At 35.9% G+C, this 16,162-nt stretch overlaps 1 protein-coding gene and 1 long non-coding RNA gene across 4 annotated transcripts in view; one reads left to right on the forward strand and one right to left on the reverse strand.

The window, feature by feature from the left end:
* Window positions 1–16,162, reverse strand: part of Tmem135 (transmembrane protein 135) — a 234,834-nt gene that overhangs the window by 129,495 nt on the left and 89,177 nt on the right. For 2 of the 3 annotated variants that reach the window (XM_070034818.1, XM_070034816.1), the window contains one exon: window positions 10,163–10,228. The exons of the other annotated variant lie outside the window; for it this stretch is intronic. In XM_070034818.1, the coding sequence (XP_069890919.1) occupies window positions 10,163–10,228 (66 nt within the window). The remainder of the gene's footprint in view (window positions 1–10,162; window positions 10,229–16,162) is intronic. 3 annotated transcript variants of the gene reach the window in all.
* Window positions 1–16,162, forward strand: part of LOC138836325 (uncharacterized) — a 55,964-nt gene that overhangs the window by 20,114 nt on the left and 19,688 nt on the right. The window lies entirely within an intron of this gene.

The raw sequence follows: 16,162 nt of genomic DNA on the forward strand, positions 1-16,162 counted from the left end.
GCCTGCTGATTACTTAGGTTATGGGTATGTGCCACAGGCACACAGTAAAATAAATTACTTTAAAAATCAAATGGAAGGGGAGGGGAATGGGAAGAGGATGGAGAAGGAGAAGAAAAGAAAAGATGGGGGAGGGAGGGATGAAGGACAGAAAGAGAGAGAAAAAGAGAGAAATGGGAAGGGAAGGAGGGAAGAAAGGAGAAAAAGAAGGGAGGAAAGAAAGCAGGCAGGCAAATATTTGTCCTATCCCATGTATTGGAGATCCAAGGAGACAAATAACTGCTTCCAAACACCTATTTCATAGCATCTACAAGTCATAATAGTTAAGAGACACACACTATTACTTAAGTTTTTTGTTATAACAGCTATGTGTAATTATTATAGCAACCTGTAACATATGGAAAACATCCACAAGAACAAGAAACAATTCAACAGACAAACAAGAGAACACTTGTTACTTTCTATATTCTTAATTTAAATACAGCACATAGCACACAAAATGTGCACTGTTTATCTTTATTATTAATAGGAAATATAAAGCATTCCTTTGGGCATATCAACTTACTAAACAAGTTTTCAGGGAAAGACAATAAACAAAGACTTTATTTTAATTTTGTTAATATCCTTACATATAAAAACACTATTCTGAATCTTTATTTTTGGCAAATATTTTCCACATTCCTCATATACTCAGTTAAAAAGTAAAAAGGCCTGTTATACCTGTTCCAAACACAAGCCACAACAAACTCATTCAAAAGGAAATTGAACACTTTTACATCACACAGAAATATAGAGCCAGATGCAGTTCCATTTACTCAGGAGGTTAAGGCAAAAAAAAAGCTTGAGTACAGCAATTACCAGCCTGAACAATGAAAGAACCCATCTCAAACAACAAATGCATAATAAATGACAATGATTCCATATTCCTAAGAAAAACATTCAACTAAACTCCTTTAATTATCCTCTTAATTTTCAACAGCCAAGGGGATAGTGTAAGAGCTGCCAAGTTCTATCTGCTTTGCCTTACAACAGACTTTGTTTAGGAATCACTTTCAAATGTTTGTAATTCATTTGACAGTATTGTTCTTTTTGGAGTGTAGGTGTGTATAGGTTTTGATAAATGTAATCAGTCATGTATGAATGGAGAGATACTTACAGAATAGATAATGTTTCAATTCTGTATCTGCCAAGCATCTTGATACAGAATGCATCCATCACTCAAAAATCCATTGGTCTGTCCTTTACAATCACCCCCTCCCTCCTCCACTCCCAATCTCTGGTAAACATTTTCTATTTTCCCATAGATCTCTAGGCTCTGCTCATTTTAGTTAGTCTTTAGTGAGTAATAAATTTTCAGGTTATACAAATTCTCCTGATCTTTTCAACTTAATCTTTTTGTTGTCATCTCTAGTCTGATACTGAACTCATCTAGTGGATTAGAAATTATTTTATATTAATGAACTTAGAATTAGTACTTGAGTTATTTTTTCTATTTGAAACTTTAACACTTTCTACTTCTTTTCTGGAAACGTCAATCTTTCCATTATTTCAAAAATTCCACTGTTGTCTATAGAAAGAGAAAGATCCTACTCTAATCCTAATTTCTAGGTCATCTCAAGGAAGGTATTTGCTAACTATTCTTTTCTCTATAATTATTTGTGATATCCCTGGTTCTTAGTGTGTCAAATAATATTGGACTGTGTCCCAGAGACTTTGACCATTGCATGATGGTATTTTTTGCTTATGCTGAAGACTCTCAGGCATCTAGCAAATTTATTTAGTACTTTTCATTTTCAAGGTTGTAGTTACTGTTGATCTAGGCAATCAACTCTACCAAGTTGGAAAGACATGTCCCACTCGCAATCTATAGACTACTATTTCAATGTCAGTTTATTTTACCAAGTCTTTTCAGTGCCATTTACTCTCTACTCATCTGTCCTCTAAATGACAATCTGGGCCAAGGGAGTTAAGAGATCAATCTACACAATAATTCAGTTCTGAAGCTCTTTATTATGATTTCTTGAGAAATTTCCACACATGCTCAGCTCAGGGAGTCTGGTACTTTATATACAGGTATAATTAGGTCATGCTTTTCTGTCTCCTTCCTCTTCTCAATTTCCCACACATTCTTTTCTTGATTCTTGAGTTTCTGACTCTAAGCCCTATATTTTTGTTTCCTCACACTGACATATGTTTTTCAAACTACTTATGCCTTAAAAATGTAGCGGAAAGAAAAATAGGGCAGAAAAAAACACAGATCCTCTCCTCATGCTGTTTGAACTATAAGAATCCTTCTTCCAGTTTCTATTGTCAACTGGTATGTCAGAGTTTTAAATTCCTGAATTGCCACTATGACCACCACCACAGGAGGACACCTTCATGATTAGGATTTCCTAGGGTCTCACCATAAGATAAATACCACAATGAAATTACAAAACAAACAGAAACAGTGGTTTCCCTTAATCCTCCTTTTACCATGCACAGTGAAAGAGGATCTTGGACACTTTTCAGGAGTCTCTGGAGTCCACGTTGGGAGATAAGGAGGGTGAACAAGAAGCTCATCAGTATCAGTCACATCTAGTTTTGTTCTCCCAATCCCAATCCTCCTGTTATCATTTGCACTTTGGGGATCTCAAACAGTGGTATTCTGTATTTTGTCCAGCATGTCCAATTGTAATCATTCAAGAGATAAGTAAACTGCTTTCTCCTACTCAGCCAATTCACAACCACAAAAATTCTAGAAATAAACACTGACATTTATGCTCAATTGGTTAAGACAAGAGTGACTAGGAAATTCATGAAACATTGAATAAGTTTTTCAGGAAAAAAATACTGCTATTACAACTGGATATATATGCAATAACAGTAACAGTAATGAGGAGGAAGAAGACAAACTTGGGCTTTCACTTTTCACCATTTCCAAAACGAAATTCAAAATGGGTCATAGACTGAAATGAAAAAGCAAATATTATAAAGCTTGTTAGAAAGAGAAAACCACAGGGGAAGATTTTGTAACTATGGACTAGGTAAAATTTTCTTGAATATGATACAAAAAATATATAGCACATAAAAACAGTATAGAATAAAACTTTCATCAAAACTTAGAACTTTCAGCTGGGCATCGGTGGTTCACACCTGTAATCCTAGCTACTCAGGAAGCTGAGATCTGAGGATTGCAGTTCAAAGCCAACCTGGGCAGAAAAGTCCATGAGACTCTTATCTCCATAAACCACCAGAAAACCAGAAGTGGCGCTGTGGCTCAAGTGGTAGAGTGCTAGCCTTGAGTTGAAGAGCTAAGGGACAGTACCCAGACATAGAGTTCAAACCCCATGACTACCAAAAATGGACAGACAGGTTGAAAACTGGTAAAAAGTATTTTCATATCTTATAATTTTGACTTTTATGCTAAAAAAAATCAAAATAAATCATCTACAACTCAAGACAAATGATACCAATGAAAAACTAAACAAAAAATGTTTACAGGCATTCCGCAAATCATACAAATAGCTGATAACCACTATGAAAAGAGGCCAAACATCATTAGTCATTAGGGAAATGAAAGTTATAGCCTCAGTAAGACACCACCACATATTTCTTGAATGGTTACAAACAAACACTGAAAATATCAATGAGTTAACCAGCCAGTGGACATGTGACAAGGTACAATTATTCATATGTAATAAAGTCTCCACTACAAGGCTGAATATTGAAATAGAAGAGTGTCATCACTGGTGAATATAATGATGTACAAACAGGGGTGATGTTCTCTTCCTCTATAGAGAGAAGGCACGGAAACTGCATCGAGCTTGCTTTCCAGACCTGGTTCTGGGTATATTTTTCTATTAAAACTCTCATTACATTGCCAGCAAATTCTATGAATCATTCTAGACCTAAAAGGTTTGTGGGAATCCACCCTACAAACCTTTTCACATGGCTGGTATGTGCAATGGAAGTAGTTACCTAGCAGTCAGAGCTCTTAACCACATGGAGTCCAGTTAGCAGGTGTTAAAATAGCAGCACTTGTTTGAAAGGCAGGTATCAAACTTTCAAACATGGTGGGGAGACAAGGACAAAACAAGAAACAAAATGTTCAGTGGTGAGCAGGAGCTGTGAATAGCGGTAGTCATGGAGAGCAACCAGTATTTCTAAACACTGAAATATTCTAAAACTGATTTGATGATGGCTAGATATGTAACTCCATAAACATATTTTTAAAAATCAACTAAGCTGTATGGGTTAAAAGAGAGCAATTTATTGTATGAAAATTACACTTCAATAAAATTATTTTGAAAGTCTAATCAGCAAAATGTATATCATTAAAAAATTATAGTCATTTTATTTCTCCATTCTATACTATCACAATCAACAGCAAAAAATAAATACTATAGGGGCTGGGAAGGTGGCTCAGTGGTAGAGCGCTTGCCTTGCATGAATGAGGCCCTGAGTTCTATTCCTCAGCACCACATAAGCAGAAAAAGCCAGAAGTGGTGCTGTGGCTCAAATAGTACAGCACTAGCCTTGAGCTGCAGAGCTCAGGAACAGTGCCCAGGCCCAGAGTTTAAGCCCCACGACTGACCAAAAAAAAAAATTTTTTTAACTCTTAAGCCAGGCACCAGTGGCTTATACCTGTAATCCTAGCTACTCAGGAGGCTGAGATCTGAGGATTGTGGTTCAAAGCCAGCCCAGACAGGAAAGTCCATGAGACTCTTATCTCCAATATACCACTCAGAAAAACACAAGTGACACTGTGGCTCAAGTGGTAGAATGCTAGTCTTGAGCTGAAGAGTTGAGGGACAGCGTTCAGGCCCAGATTTCAAGCCCCATGACATACATACATACATACATACATACATACATACATGCATACATACATACATACATACATACATACATACATTACTATAACCATTGAAAAAATAAGAAATAAAGTGTTTCCAATGTCATGAGAATACTCCATTAGATTTAGAGAAGAACTCTACCAAAATTAGCACTACAAAATCAAACTAACAATTTCACACATGTAAGATAGATTGTATTTGCATGTATTTCCAAGAACTTCAAGATCTCTTTCAACTGTTTTTTGTTTTGCTTTTATTGGGGGGAGGGGAGAAACTCCCCTTGAACTCAAGGGCTTGAACTCAAGGCTTGGGTACTGTCCCTGAGATACTTCTGCTCAAGACTAGCACTCTACCATTTGAGCCACACCGAGACTTCTGGCTTTTCTTGTTAATGTGGTACTGAAGAAGCAAACGCAGGGCTTCATGCATGCCAGGCCTACCTAAGCCACATTCCTAGCCCCTCAACTGTTCTTTCACTTAATGGTCTTAAAATCTATTACTGTAAGTTATATCAAAAGAATTGTTGCATATACTAAAACTACATATAGCTCTATACTTAATATACATATAGACAAGTCAAACTTGCATTTAGTAATGGCTGATAGAACACTTCAAGCAATTAGCAAGGAAAGGGAAAGGCTCTAGATATTCATTGTTTTCAGCTTCTGAGTTTTCCTCCTTGCTATTGTCCTTGAATCCTCCTGAAGTTATAAAACCTAGTCAACGTCATTTTCTACTCATTAACTGCCACCCCACTATTACCTGACTTCAGATTCAGGCACTACACTTAACCCAGTGCTACAAAAAAATCACTAAATCAGTTTATTCTCAAATCACACCACTCTTCGAGCTACCTAAATGATCTTTTTCATAGCCTCCAGATATCTTCAATGCCCAGAGCTTAGGTTACCAGCTGTAGAGTTCATCTTAATACTACACATAAATTGCTTTGGCATTCTTTGTTCAAAGGAAATGTTTTCTATATAGCCAAAGAATTGAATTTTAAAATAGAGTCTGTATTACAACCACATTTAATTCTATAAGCAATATATGAAAGTTTAAGTTTATTGGTTATTAGCATAGCGAAGGTTGTCAGAACTGACCTTATCCATGTGGAAATAATTATCTTCTTAGGCTAAAGTTTTTATTAGAATCAAAATAAGCTGATGCTATCTTAAGAGCCCTTCCAATTTTTGAAAAATAAAACCTACATGGCCCATACTTAGGCAGACTTTTTCCAGATATTATTTTAAGGATACAATTACAGAATGATTACTCTTATATCTGAACAGATAGCGTATCTGTTAATATAAAGTTAGCTTATTTCAAAGCATAGAGCTGGGTTTGGTGGCTAGCATACCTATTTCCCAGCTATTCAAGAGGCTAAGATATGAAGGGAGCTTGAGGAGTTTTAGAACAGTCTGGCAAAAAGAATTCACAATTATCTCAATACAGAAAGGCACATACAGAGTTGGTCTGGATAAGACTATCAAACTTAAACACTGTGATTGATACTTTCCAAAATCTGTTTGGCTCTTGGACTTTTTTCTTCTGCTGCAAAATTTTCAAAATAAATTCTATTTCTCAGAAGTATGAAAAAGTGTTAGAACATATAATATGATGAGCTACTTGAAGAAGATTTAATGGCAAAAACAAAATGTTCTAGGAAAATATGAGTTCTGAAGTTCAATGTTTTATGATGTAATTCTGACAGGGATGAAAAATTTATTGGCATAAGAATATAAAAATGGTAAAAACTTAATGCAACTGTCAAATTTTTAATGATGTTTTGATTCACGAAATGGAGAACTGGAAATGTATCAACATCATACTTAAGACCTTGAACTGCATTATTTCTTGAACTACCCTTGGAAGTTCAAAACCTATACCATCCAGATTGATGTGTGTAAGAAATAAAAATCATCTGTAAAAACAAGATAGCAATTCCAAAACCTCTTGGAAAACTCCTTTATATTTCATCACTCGCAAATGATGTCCAGGCATTCAGTTATCTCAGACTTCCTGCTTTATGACCAAACTCATTCCATGCCAATATATTAGAAATAGGTTTAAGACATCATCTTTGTATTTATCTTGCTTGTTATAACCTCCATAGGCCTTAACATTTCTCCTTTCTCCTTTCTCAAGATCCTTCTCCATACGTACTTCCTCTCTCCTTCTCTGGATGCCATTGATTTTCTCATGTGCTTTTGCTTAAAAGTTTTATTTGAGGGCTGGGAAGGTGGCTCAGTGGTAGAGGCCCTGGGTTCAATTCCTCAGCACCACATAAGAAAAAAGCTGGAAGTGGCGCTGTGGCTCAAGTGGTAGAGTGCTAGTCTTGAGCTGAAGAGCTGAGGGACAGCGCCCAGGCCCAGGGTTCAGGCCCCACGACCGGACCCCCCCAAAAAAAAGTTTTATTTGAGCTGTTGCTCAAGAAAAATAATATATAACTTCTATAGCTTACATCTAATAGATTACTGCAACCAACACAGAAATAGCTCAAAAATAAATAAAAATAGACTTGAAAAAGATAACAGGAAACATTCTGGAATGGTCAGAATTCTTTTTACTTCTTTGAATTTCCTTTGGAAATATGAACAATGGGATTAAGCTAATCAAGTTAACAATGGGAATATATTAAGTCCATGGACATTAGAGGTTTCATCCTTCTTAAAAAGAGTAAGAAAGAAATGATCAATGTGATTGTATTCAACTAAGAAGTTTCTGCATGGCAATGGACACAATTAATAAGCTAAAAAGATAGCCTACAGAATGAGAGATCTTTGCCAGCTACATTAGACAATGGCCTAATATTGAAAATATACAAAAAGCTCAAGAAACTAAAGCTCCCCAAAATTAATAACCCAATTAATAAATGGGCAAATGAGCCAAAGACTTCTCAGATGAAATAAAAAGTCAATACAAACATGAAGAAATCGTCAACATCTCTGAAGGAGAGTATTATATTACTTGCAAATAAATGGAAGGACCTGGAAAAATTATGTTAAGTGAGATAGATAGATAGATAGTGATAGATAGATAATAGTTAGGGTCATTATTTGTTGAGTTAGGGTCATTACTTTTTGCCTGGACTAACCTCAAACTGTAATCTTCCTAACTCCACCAATTACCTAGCTAGCAGCTTACAGGTATGTGACACCACAACCAGCACCTAAGTAATTTTATAAATATGAGAAAATATCACATGTGTGAATTCACACTTTTTCATATAATGAACATAATATTCATTATGCTATTAAAAATGAATGCCACAAATAATTAGCATCTTAATAAACTTCATAATTTTAAAGTAATAGAGCATGAGTATACTTAAAATGAAAAATGTTTTCTAGTCTCACAATATCTTAAAACATCTAACAGAAATGTTCCATAAGACAACATGCAATATCAAAGCCAGAAAGACAAAGGACAAAGTATGAAAAGAGCACTGTCATCCTCTATCCAGATAACAAATTCACTCTGACAGGAACTGAAATAAGTAAAATATACCAATCTTCATTTCTCCATCTAATATTATTGTTATAAAATTACCAATTACTCTTCACTTAACAAATATTTTGCAGTACTGGGCTAGCTAATTTCTGACTTAGCTACCATTTACTGAATGCTTACCACAAGTCACTCTATATTTTTCAACTAGAAAACATTATTTTGCCAACCCTGAAATATCACAGACTTTTAAGACATCTCATAATTTAAGGGGTTAACATGTGAAAACCATCAACTGGTGACAAGCCCCCACTGATTAAATGACACAAAGCTCTTGTTTTTAGAAACAGAATGCTAAGCACTGTGAAAGCTGATGATTTATAGGGGCATGGGAAGTAGGGAAAGAGAAACAGGCTCAATGGGGGAGGTAGCAGTAGGAAGGGTTTGGGCTAAAAAGGCAGATGAAAAGAGGATGAATAAAGTCAGTAGAAATACAGTATTTGCAACTATAAAAACCGAAAAACAACTATGTGGGATATATTTCCACAAAACTTCCTATAACATAAATGTCAAAGTTTACTGTTCCCTTGATAAAACCTAAAGTTTGTTTTCAGACATTTAGGCAGACAAACAAATTTAATCTTATTACCTAGAATTTTTTCTTTTCTCAAGTAGTACTACATATATCAACTTACTCATCCATTCATAAACAACTTACTCATCAATTCATAAACAAAATACATATTAAAACTATAATAAAGTGCTGGGTGCCAGTGGCTCACAGTTGAATTCCTAGTTATTCAAACATCTGAGATCTAAGGATTACAACTCAAAGCCAGCCCGGGCAAGAAAGCTTATGAGACTTATATTCAGTTAAGCACCAAAAGAGAAATAAATGGAGCTGTGGCTCAACTGGTAGAGTGCTAGCCATAAGCACAAAAGCTTAGGCAGATTGCCCAGGTCCTAAGGTCAAACTCCAGGACCAGGAAAAAAAAAAAAAAAAAAAAAAAAAATATATATATATATATATATATATATATATATATATATATATATATATATATATATAGCCAATATGCAATTTATTGTTTGAGGGTGTAATGCTTTTTAAGTGATGCCATAATTGTGCCTAATAAGTAAATATATCAACTACTCAAATTTAGAATGAAGATACAAATCAAATTCTATTCACTATTAATATTTAAGTATTGAATTATAAATATTAGAATAAATAATAAAGAACTAAATTCAAGAATCGTATTTGAGTTCAAGCCATAGGACCAGCACACACAGAAAACAAAAAGATTATTTTCATTAAAAATATATGTATGCAGAAAACAGGTGCTGGTGGTTCACCCCTATAATTTTAGCCACTCAAGAGGCTGAGATCTGAGGATCATGGTTAGAAGCCAGCCAGGGCAAGAAAGTCCATGAGACTCATAATCTCAAATGGAAGTAGTGCCAAAGCTCAAGTGGTAGAGTGCTAGCCTCGAGCAAAAAGGACTTAGGGACAGGCAGAGTTCAAGGTCCAGGACCAGGGGATGGAGGATATATATATATATATATATATATATATATATATATATATATATATATATATATATATATATATATATATATATATATATATATATATGTTGTGATTGACATATGTTATTTTCTTTTAAGAGTAAAAACAATTAGCAAAAATTAAGCAATTTATTTTCAACAAAAGATCTGATTCTCATAAATTGTAAACTAAAATTGATCTGTACACATATACTCACATGTATCAAGTATTTGTTTGTTACACAAATCCTACAGAATTCACATTTTATATTTTAGACATTGTAAAGTATGAATTAACACTAATAATTATTTCAAAATTCTCATCTTACTTCTCCATTTCTTAATGTTGTGATGGCTCCTCTTGCCACACCCATTCTAAATAGTGTTTCTGTAGCCTGTGAAGAAAAAAAAAAAAAAAACAAAGAGCTAAATGTAGCATCCATACCAAAAAGTAAATCTCACTCCAGAAAAGTTTTAAAAAAAAAAGTGTGACATCTTCCATCGAACCACACCAATAAAGCACAGTAAGAGCCAGAAATTCTAAAATACCACAGAAATACCATTTTTACAATCTTTTAATGTTATTAAGAGCTATACTGAACTGTTTCAGAAAGTTATTTTGCTATGCTTGCATTCTTTCGGGTCAAATCTTCAAATTAGCTCACTTAGACAAGTATAATCTTGGACTGAGAAACCAAAACTAACATAAAATGTAGTATTTGGATCCCATTCAGAAATTATTATTTGTTCTGAATTTTATTTTCCATTGGATTCAGTTCAAATCAAAAGAATTTAGTAATCTCAGATAATAGGAAACACCCCTAAAGTCATTGCTTTCTCCAAGCTAACGATGAATGATGAGAAAAGAAAAGGTAACAATTTCATATATAACCACATCAAAATTTAAAATTTAAAACATCTTAGGAAATAAATGTGGATAAAAAGAAAGAAAAAAGCTTTCTTCACTGAACTGAGCAAGCCATTATTGAAAAACATTAAAGAAAATACAAAATTTGTAAAGATATCCTATGCCTTTGGTTGGAAGACTTACCAAAGTAATCAATAACCAATCAATAACCCTATCAAATGCCCAATGACTTTGGAGGGGAAATAAATTAAAATCCATACAGAACCCTGTAACTACAGGGGTGGAAGAGTATCAAGAAAAGAAGGTTATGAACAATATTTAAATAATGTTTTTTTTTCCAGGGCTGAGGACCGAACCCAGGGCCTTGCGAGCACCGGGCGGGCACCCTTCCGCAAGGCTAAACCCCAGCCCCAATATTTATATAATTTGATAGGATCAGATAAGACATTTTATCTAAAACTGATATATTACTATACTGTGAGTTCCATATCCTATCATCACCACAGTATCAGAAAACTAAATTCCCATCAGCTGTATAAGAAGCCAAGAATGGGGCTGGGAAGGTGGATCAGTGGTAGAACACTTGCCTGACATGCCTGAGGCCATAGGTTCAATTCCTCAGCACCACATAAGCAAAAAAAAGCCGGAAGTGGTGCTGTGGCTCAAGTGGTAGAGCGCTAACCTTGAGCTGAAGAGCTGAGGGACAGTGCCCAGGCCCAGAGTTCAGGCCCCAGGACCGGACACCCCCTTCCAAAAAAAAAGAAGCCAAGAATGTGCACAGTGAATCAAGAAGAGGAGTGTTTGCAAACTTACTCCATTTGAGTAAGTAAAGCAGAAGCTGCTTCAGCAATGGAAGTGGTGGGAAAGACTATTACCTAGGTTCTCAAGTACCTTTGCAAACTATCAGACTATTTAAACTACATGTAAATTTTTTTTTCTCTTTTAGCCAGTCCTGGGGCTTGAATTCTGGACCTGGGTTCTATCCTTGAGTTTCTTTTGTTCAAAACTACTGTTCTACCACTTGAGCAAAGGCGCCACTTCTAGTTTTTTTGAGTAGTTTATTGGAGCTAAGAATCTCTGCCAGGGATGGCTTTGAACCATAATCCTCAGATTTCAGCCTCCTGAGTAGCTGGCATTACAGGCATGAGCCAGAGGCACTGAGTTTATGTAAATCCTTTATTAAAACTTTTTAAGTGTTCAACAGTGTCCAACAATTTTACTACATCAGTATGAAAATGAGGTCTAGAGGATATAATAGCAAAATGCTATATGTAAACTCCTTTGAAACACATGACAGAGAAGCTAAGAAATGAGACTGAGTTGTAGCTAGAAAAAGAATCAGAGTTGAGACAAAACTGGTAATAGGATACCTTGAGGATAGAAAATAATTCAATATAAATAGCCAGGTAGAAGCCATTGGTCAGTAAGGTGGATGAAGATTAGATACAGAAAAGAAAGTGAAGACTAAATGAACAAAGTTCCTGCTGAAGATAAGACTTGGAGTAAGTATTGTGATCTGCAAGTTGTGCTAAAAGAAAAGAGTATGAATATAACTAAACTCTCAGTCTTCCCTTTCTTCCTAGTCCTTCTCTTCCCTTCTCCCTAGCCTCTCTGAATTGCAGTACAAAATAATCTTCTGAGAATGACCAAAATACTTGACTTCAGGACAAGGATGACAGTAATGCAAAAGTTAAAAAAAAAAAAAAAAAAAGAGTACAAAGCTGCTAAGGAATCCTTAAGTTTAAAACCCTAAATCTTTGTTGGTGCAAAAGTAGCATTAAAAAGCCTGCCTCTGGGCTGGGAAGGTGGCTCTGTGGTAGAGCACTTGCTTTTCATGCATGAGGCCTTGGGGTTCGATTCCTCAGCACCACATAAGCAGAAAAAAAAAAGCCTGAAGTAGTGCTGTGGCTCAAGTGGTAGAGCGCTAGCCTTGAGCTGAACAGCTGAGGGACAGCACCCAGGCCCAGAGTTCAGACACACGATGGAACCAAAAAAAAAAAAAAAGCCTGCATCTTCAAACTGTGGAGGTTATGAATGTGAGGGGTAACTCCCTCAATTTTACTGCGCCATCAAAATACAGCATGGAATTTATAGAGAAGTGCAAATTTACTTCTACAGTTTTCTAAATAAGAAGTCACAATCTTTAGAATATTCCTAAACACAAATACAAATACACACACACTCTCTTATCCATACACACACATACACACAGAAAGCTGGTGGAATAAAGTAGTTGACACATAAACACTATGTTAGAAAATAATTTTTCAGGGCAAATGTTAAATTATGAGAATGCAGCACAACTTGAATGTAAATAATCTATACCTCACTAGGAAGTTCAAAATAAGATACTAAGAGAAAAAAAGTAAACAACTAAAAATGTTCAGAATATTTAACCTGATAACTGATTTCCTAGGATTTATCTAGTAGATATAATGCACTGTGTGCTGTGTGCTTGTATTAAATCAGTAGCCCTGTACACTTCATCTAATTAGACAGATAGATAGTAAAGATTTTCTGCTATGTGAACCATACAATCTTTGTTGCCAATTATTCAACTCTGCTATTAGAGTTTGAAATAGCCACAATGAGTAATAGTCATGGTGCTGTGTCTTTATATATATATATATTTTTTTTTTGGGGGGGGGGTCCGGTCATGGGGCCTGAACTCTGGACCTAGGCGCTGTTCCCTCAGCTCTTCAGCTCAAGGCAAGCGCTCTACCACTGAGCCACCTTCCCAGCCCCAAGAGTGGCTTTCTTTATCAAGGATTAGAAGAACAAGGCCTGAAGGCCAAATTCAGCCCCTCACCTTTGTTTTAGATATAAAAATATAAAGAGGGGCTGAGAAGGTGGCTCAGTGGTAGAGCGCTTGCTTTGCATGCATGAGGCCCTGGGTTCGAGTCCTCAGCACCACATAACCAAAAAGAGAAAAAGCCAGAAGTGGCACTAAGGCTCAAGTGGTAGAGCGCTAGCCTTGAGCTGAAGAGCTGAGGGACAGCGCCCAGGCCCAGAGTTCAGGCCCCACGACTGGACCCAAAAAAAAAAAAAAAAGAAAGAAAGAAAGCCACTCTTTGTAAGGTGACTGTTTAGCGATGTGAACTGCTATTTCTCAGCATAAAGGATTATTCCACAAGTCAGGTTTTCATTCTTGATGAAGAAAATATTACCTTCAACTTATAGCCCATAGTGTTTTACTGAGAGAAAGAGAGAGAGGGAGAGAGAGAGAGAGAGAGAGAGAGAGAGAGAGAGAGAATGAGAATGAGAATGTGTGTGTGTGTGTGTGTGTGTGTGTGTGTGTGTGTGTGTGTATGTGTGTGTGTTCGTTTTGGATACTTACAATTTTTTTCCACTTACATTTGAATTTCAGCACCTTTTTAATAGTGTCTGGGAATTTTTTTCCCCACTTTGGGATTCACAAAGTACCCTGAACCTGGAAATATGTATGGTTTCACAGAATTTGCTGAGTTTTCTAGCATTAATTATTTTCCTTATATCATCTTGGTTTTCCTTTTTTTGGGTCATATGATAATATAAGAACAACATTTTAGTATTTTTCCTCAAGTGTGTGAGATTTGAGGTTTAATTACAGTTACTAGTCTGTTAAGTAAAATGAGTAAATTCTATTTATTTGTTACTTACTTGTTTGCTTTATAGTAACAGTGTTTGAACTCTGGGCATCACTTTTGCAAAGACCCTACCCAGTGAAGTAACATGTAAAAAGGACATACATTAGAAAGAAGGTAATAAAAATTTCCAAATTCACACAGGGCATGATTATGTAAACAGAAAAATGCTAAGAAATTAATAGGAAAATTATCTACACCTATAGTGTTTAGCAAAGTCACAAAATACAATTTTTTGCTGTTGTTATTTTGGCCAGTCTTGGGGCTTGAACTCAGGGCCTAGGCACTGTCCCTGAGCTTGTTCTTTTTTGCTCAAGGCTAGAACTCTACCACTTGATCCACAGTACCACTTCTGGCTATTTTTATTTCTATGTGGTACTGAGGAATCGAACCCAGGGCTTCATACATGCTAGGCAAGCACTCTACCACTAAGCCACATTCCCAGCCCCACAAAACACAATGTTGATATCAAATATTTGATCTTTTCTCTATGTTGGCAATGATTAGAAAATAATGTTTTAAGAAATTTCCCTGGAATTGAAGGCTTAGTTCAGTTGGTAGGGCATAGCCAATAAGGAAAAGCATTAGGTACCAAGTTCAAGTGCCAATCTCAGACCTGAAAAAAATAATTGTCTTTGCAGAAGGGCTACCTTTAACCCAAATATTAAAAATTATAATGCAAACTTACAAGACAGTAAAGATTCAAATAAGGAAGTGGCGCTGTAGCTCAAGTGGTAGAGCGCTAGCCTTGAGCTGAAGAGCTGAGGGACAGAGCTCAGGCCCAGAGTTCAAGTCCCACGATCAACAAAAAATAAAATAAAATAATAAATAAATAAATAAATAAAAATGAAAGACTCAAATAAATGGAGAAATTATGGCATGGTTAAAAGCAGGAAGAATCAATAATATCAGATCTCTAAATTGATCCTAAAATCAAAGCAATCACAATCAAAATCTAGCAGGCATTCCTGATGAAATTGACCACTTGATTCTATGTCCAACTTCCTTTAAACAATTGTATCAAAGCTCTTATTTTGGAACAAATAGTCTTTTCACGCAGTGGAGCTAAAACAACTGAATGGAAATATTCTAAACCGCTACACATACCTTATTCTGTGCATATAAACTAACTCAAAATGGATCACAGATTTAAATGTTTGAGCTCAAGCCATTAAACTGGGTAGGAACATTGAAGAAAAATCCTCATGATCTTGGTTTAGGCAAAAATCCATTAGATTCATGGGGAGAGAGAGAACAAAACATTAAAACAATTTGTCATGGCATGGCATGATACATATCCTATTGCACAAGCACCTTTTTAATAGTAGCACTGAATGTCCTGCCTCTTGAAACTGGAACATTTTAAACCACTTTTATAAACTTAACTTTAATAAAATAAGGTAGAAACATAATTCAAATCAAGGTTTCTTGGGACTTATTCCTTGGGAGCCCAGAGCCACCATATAAATTAAAGCTCAAGAAGCTACACAAAAATAAAGAGACTTCCTCAGCTCTACCAAAACATAGCTCTTTGAGAATCCCAGTTCAGGTGCCAGTCATATGAGTGAGTTTCACAAGACTTCCAGCCCTCTGCTTTCAAAGGGCTGTGTCAGTCAATGTCAAATGGAACAGCAGGAGGCAATCCAGTGCAAACCACTGCTGGCCTGCCAAGTTGTGCAAAATAAACACAACTGTTAACCAGGGCCAGTGGCTCATGCCTGTAGAGGCTGGGATCTGAGGATCACAGTTCAAAGACAGCCCAGGCAGGAAAGTTCCTCAAATTCTTATCTCTAATAAACTACTAAGAAAAAGCCAGAAGTGACACTGTGGCTCAAGTG

Source organism: Dipodomys merriami, unplaced genomic scaffold, assembly GCF_024711535.1.
Source record: "Dipodomys merriami isolate MVZ:Mamm:240054 unplaced genomic scaffold, mDipMer1.0.p SCAF_25, whole genome shotgun sequence".
Taxonomy (NCBI): Eukaryota; Metazoa; Chordata; class Mammalia; order Rodentia; family Heteromyidae; genus Dipodomys; species Dipodomys merriami.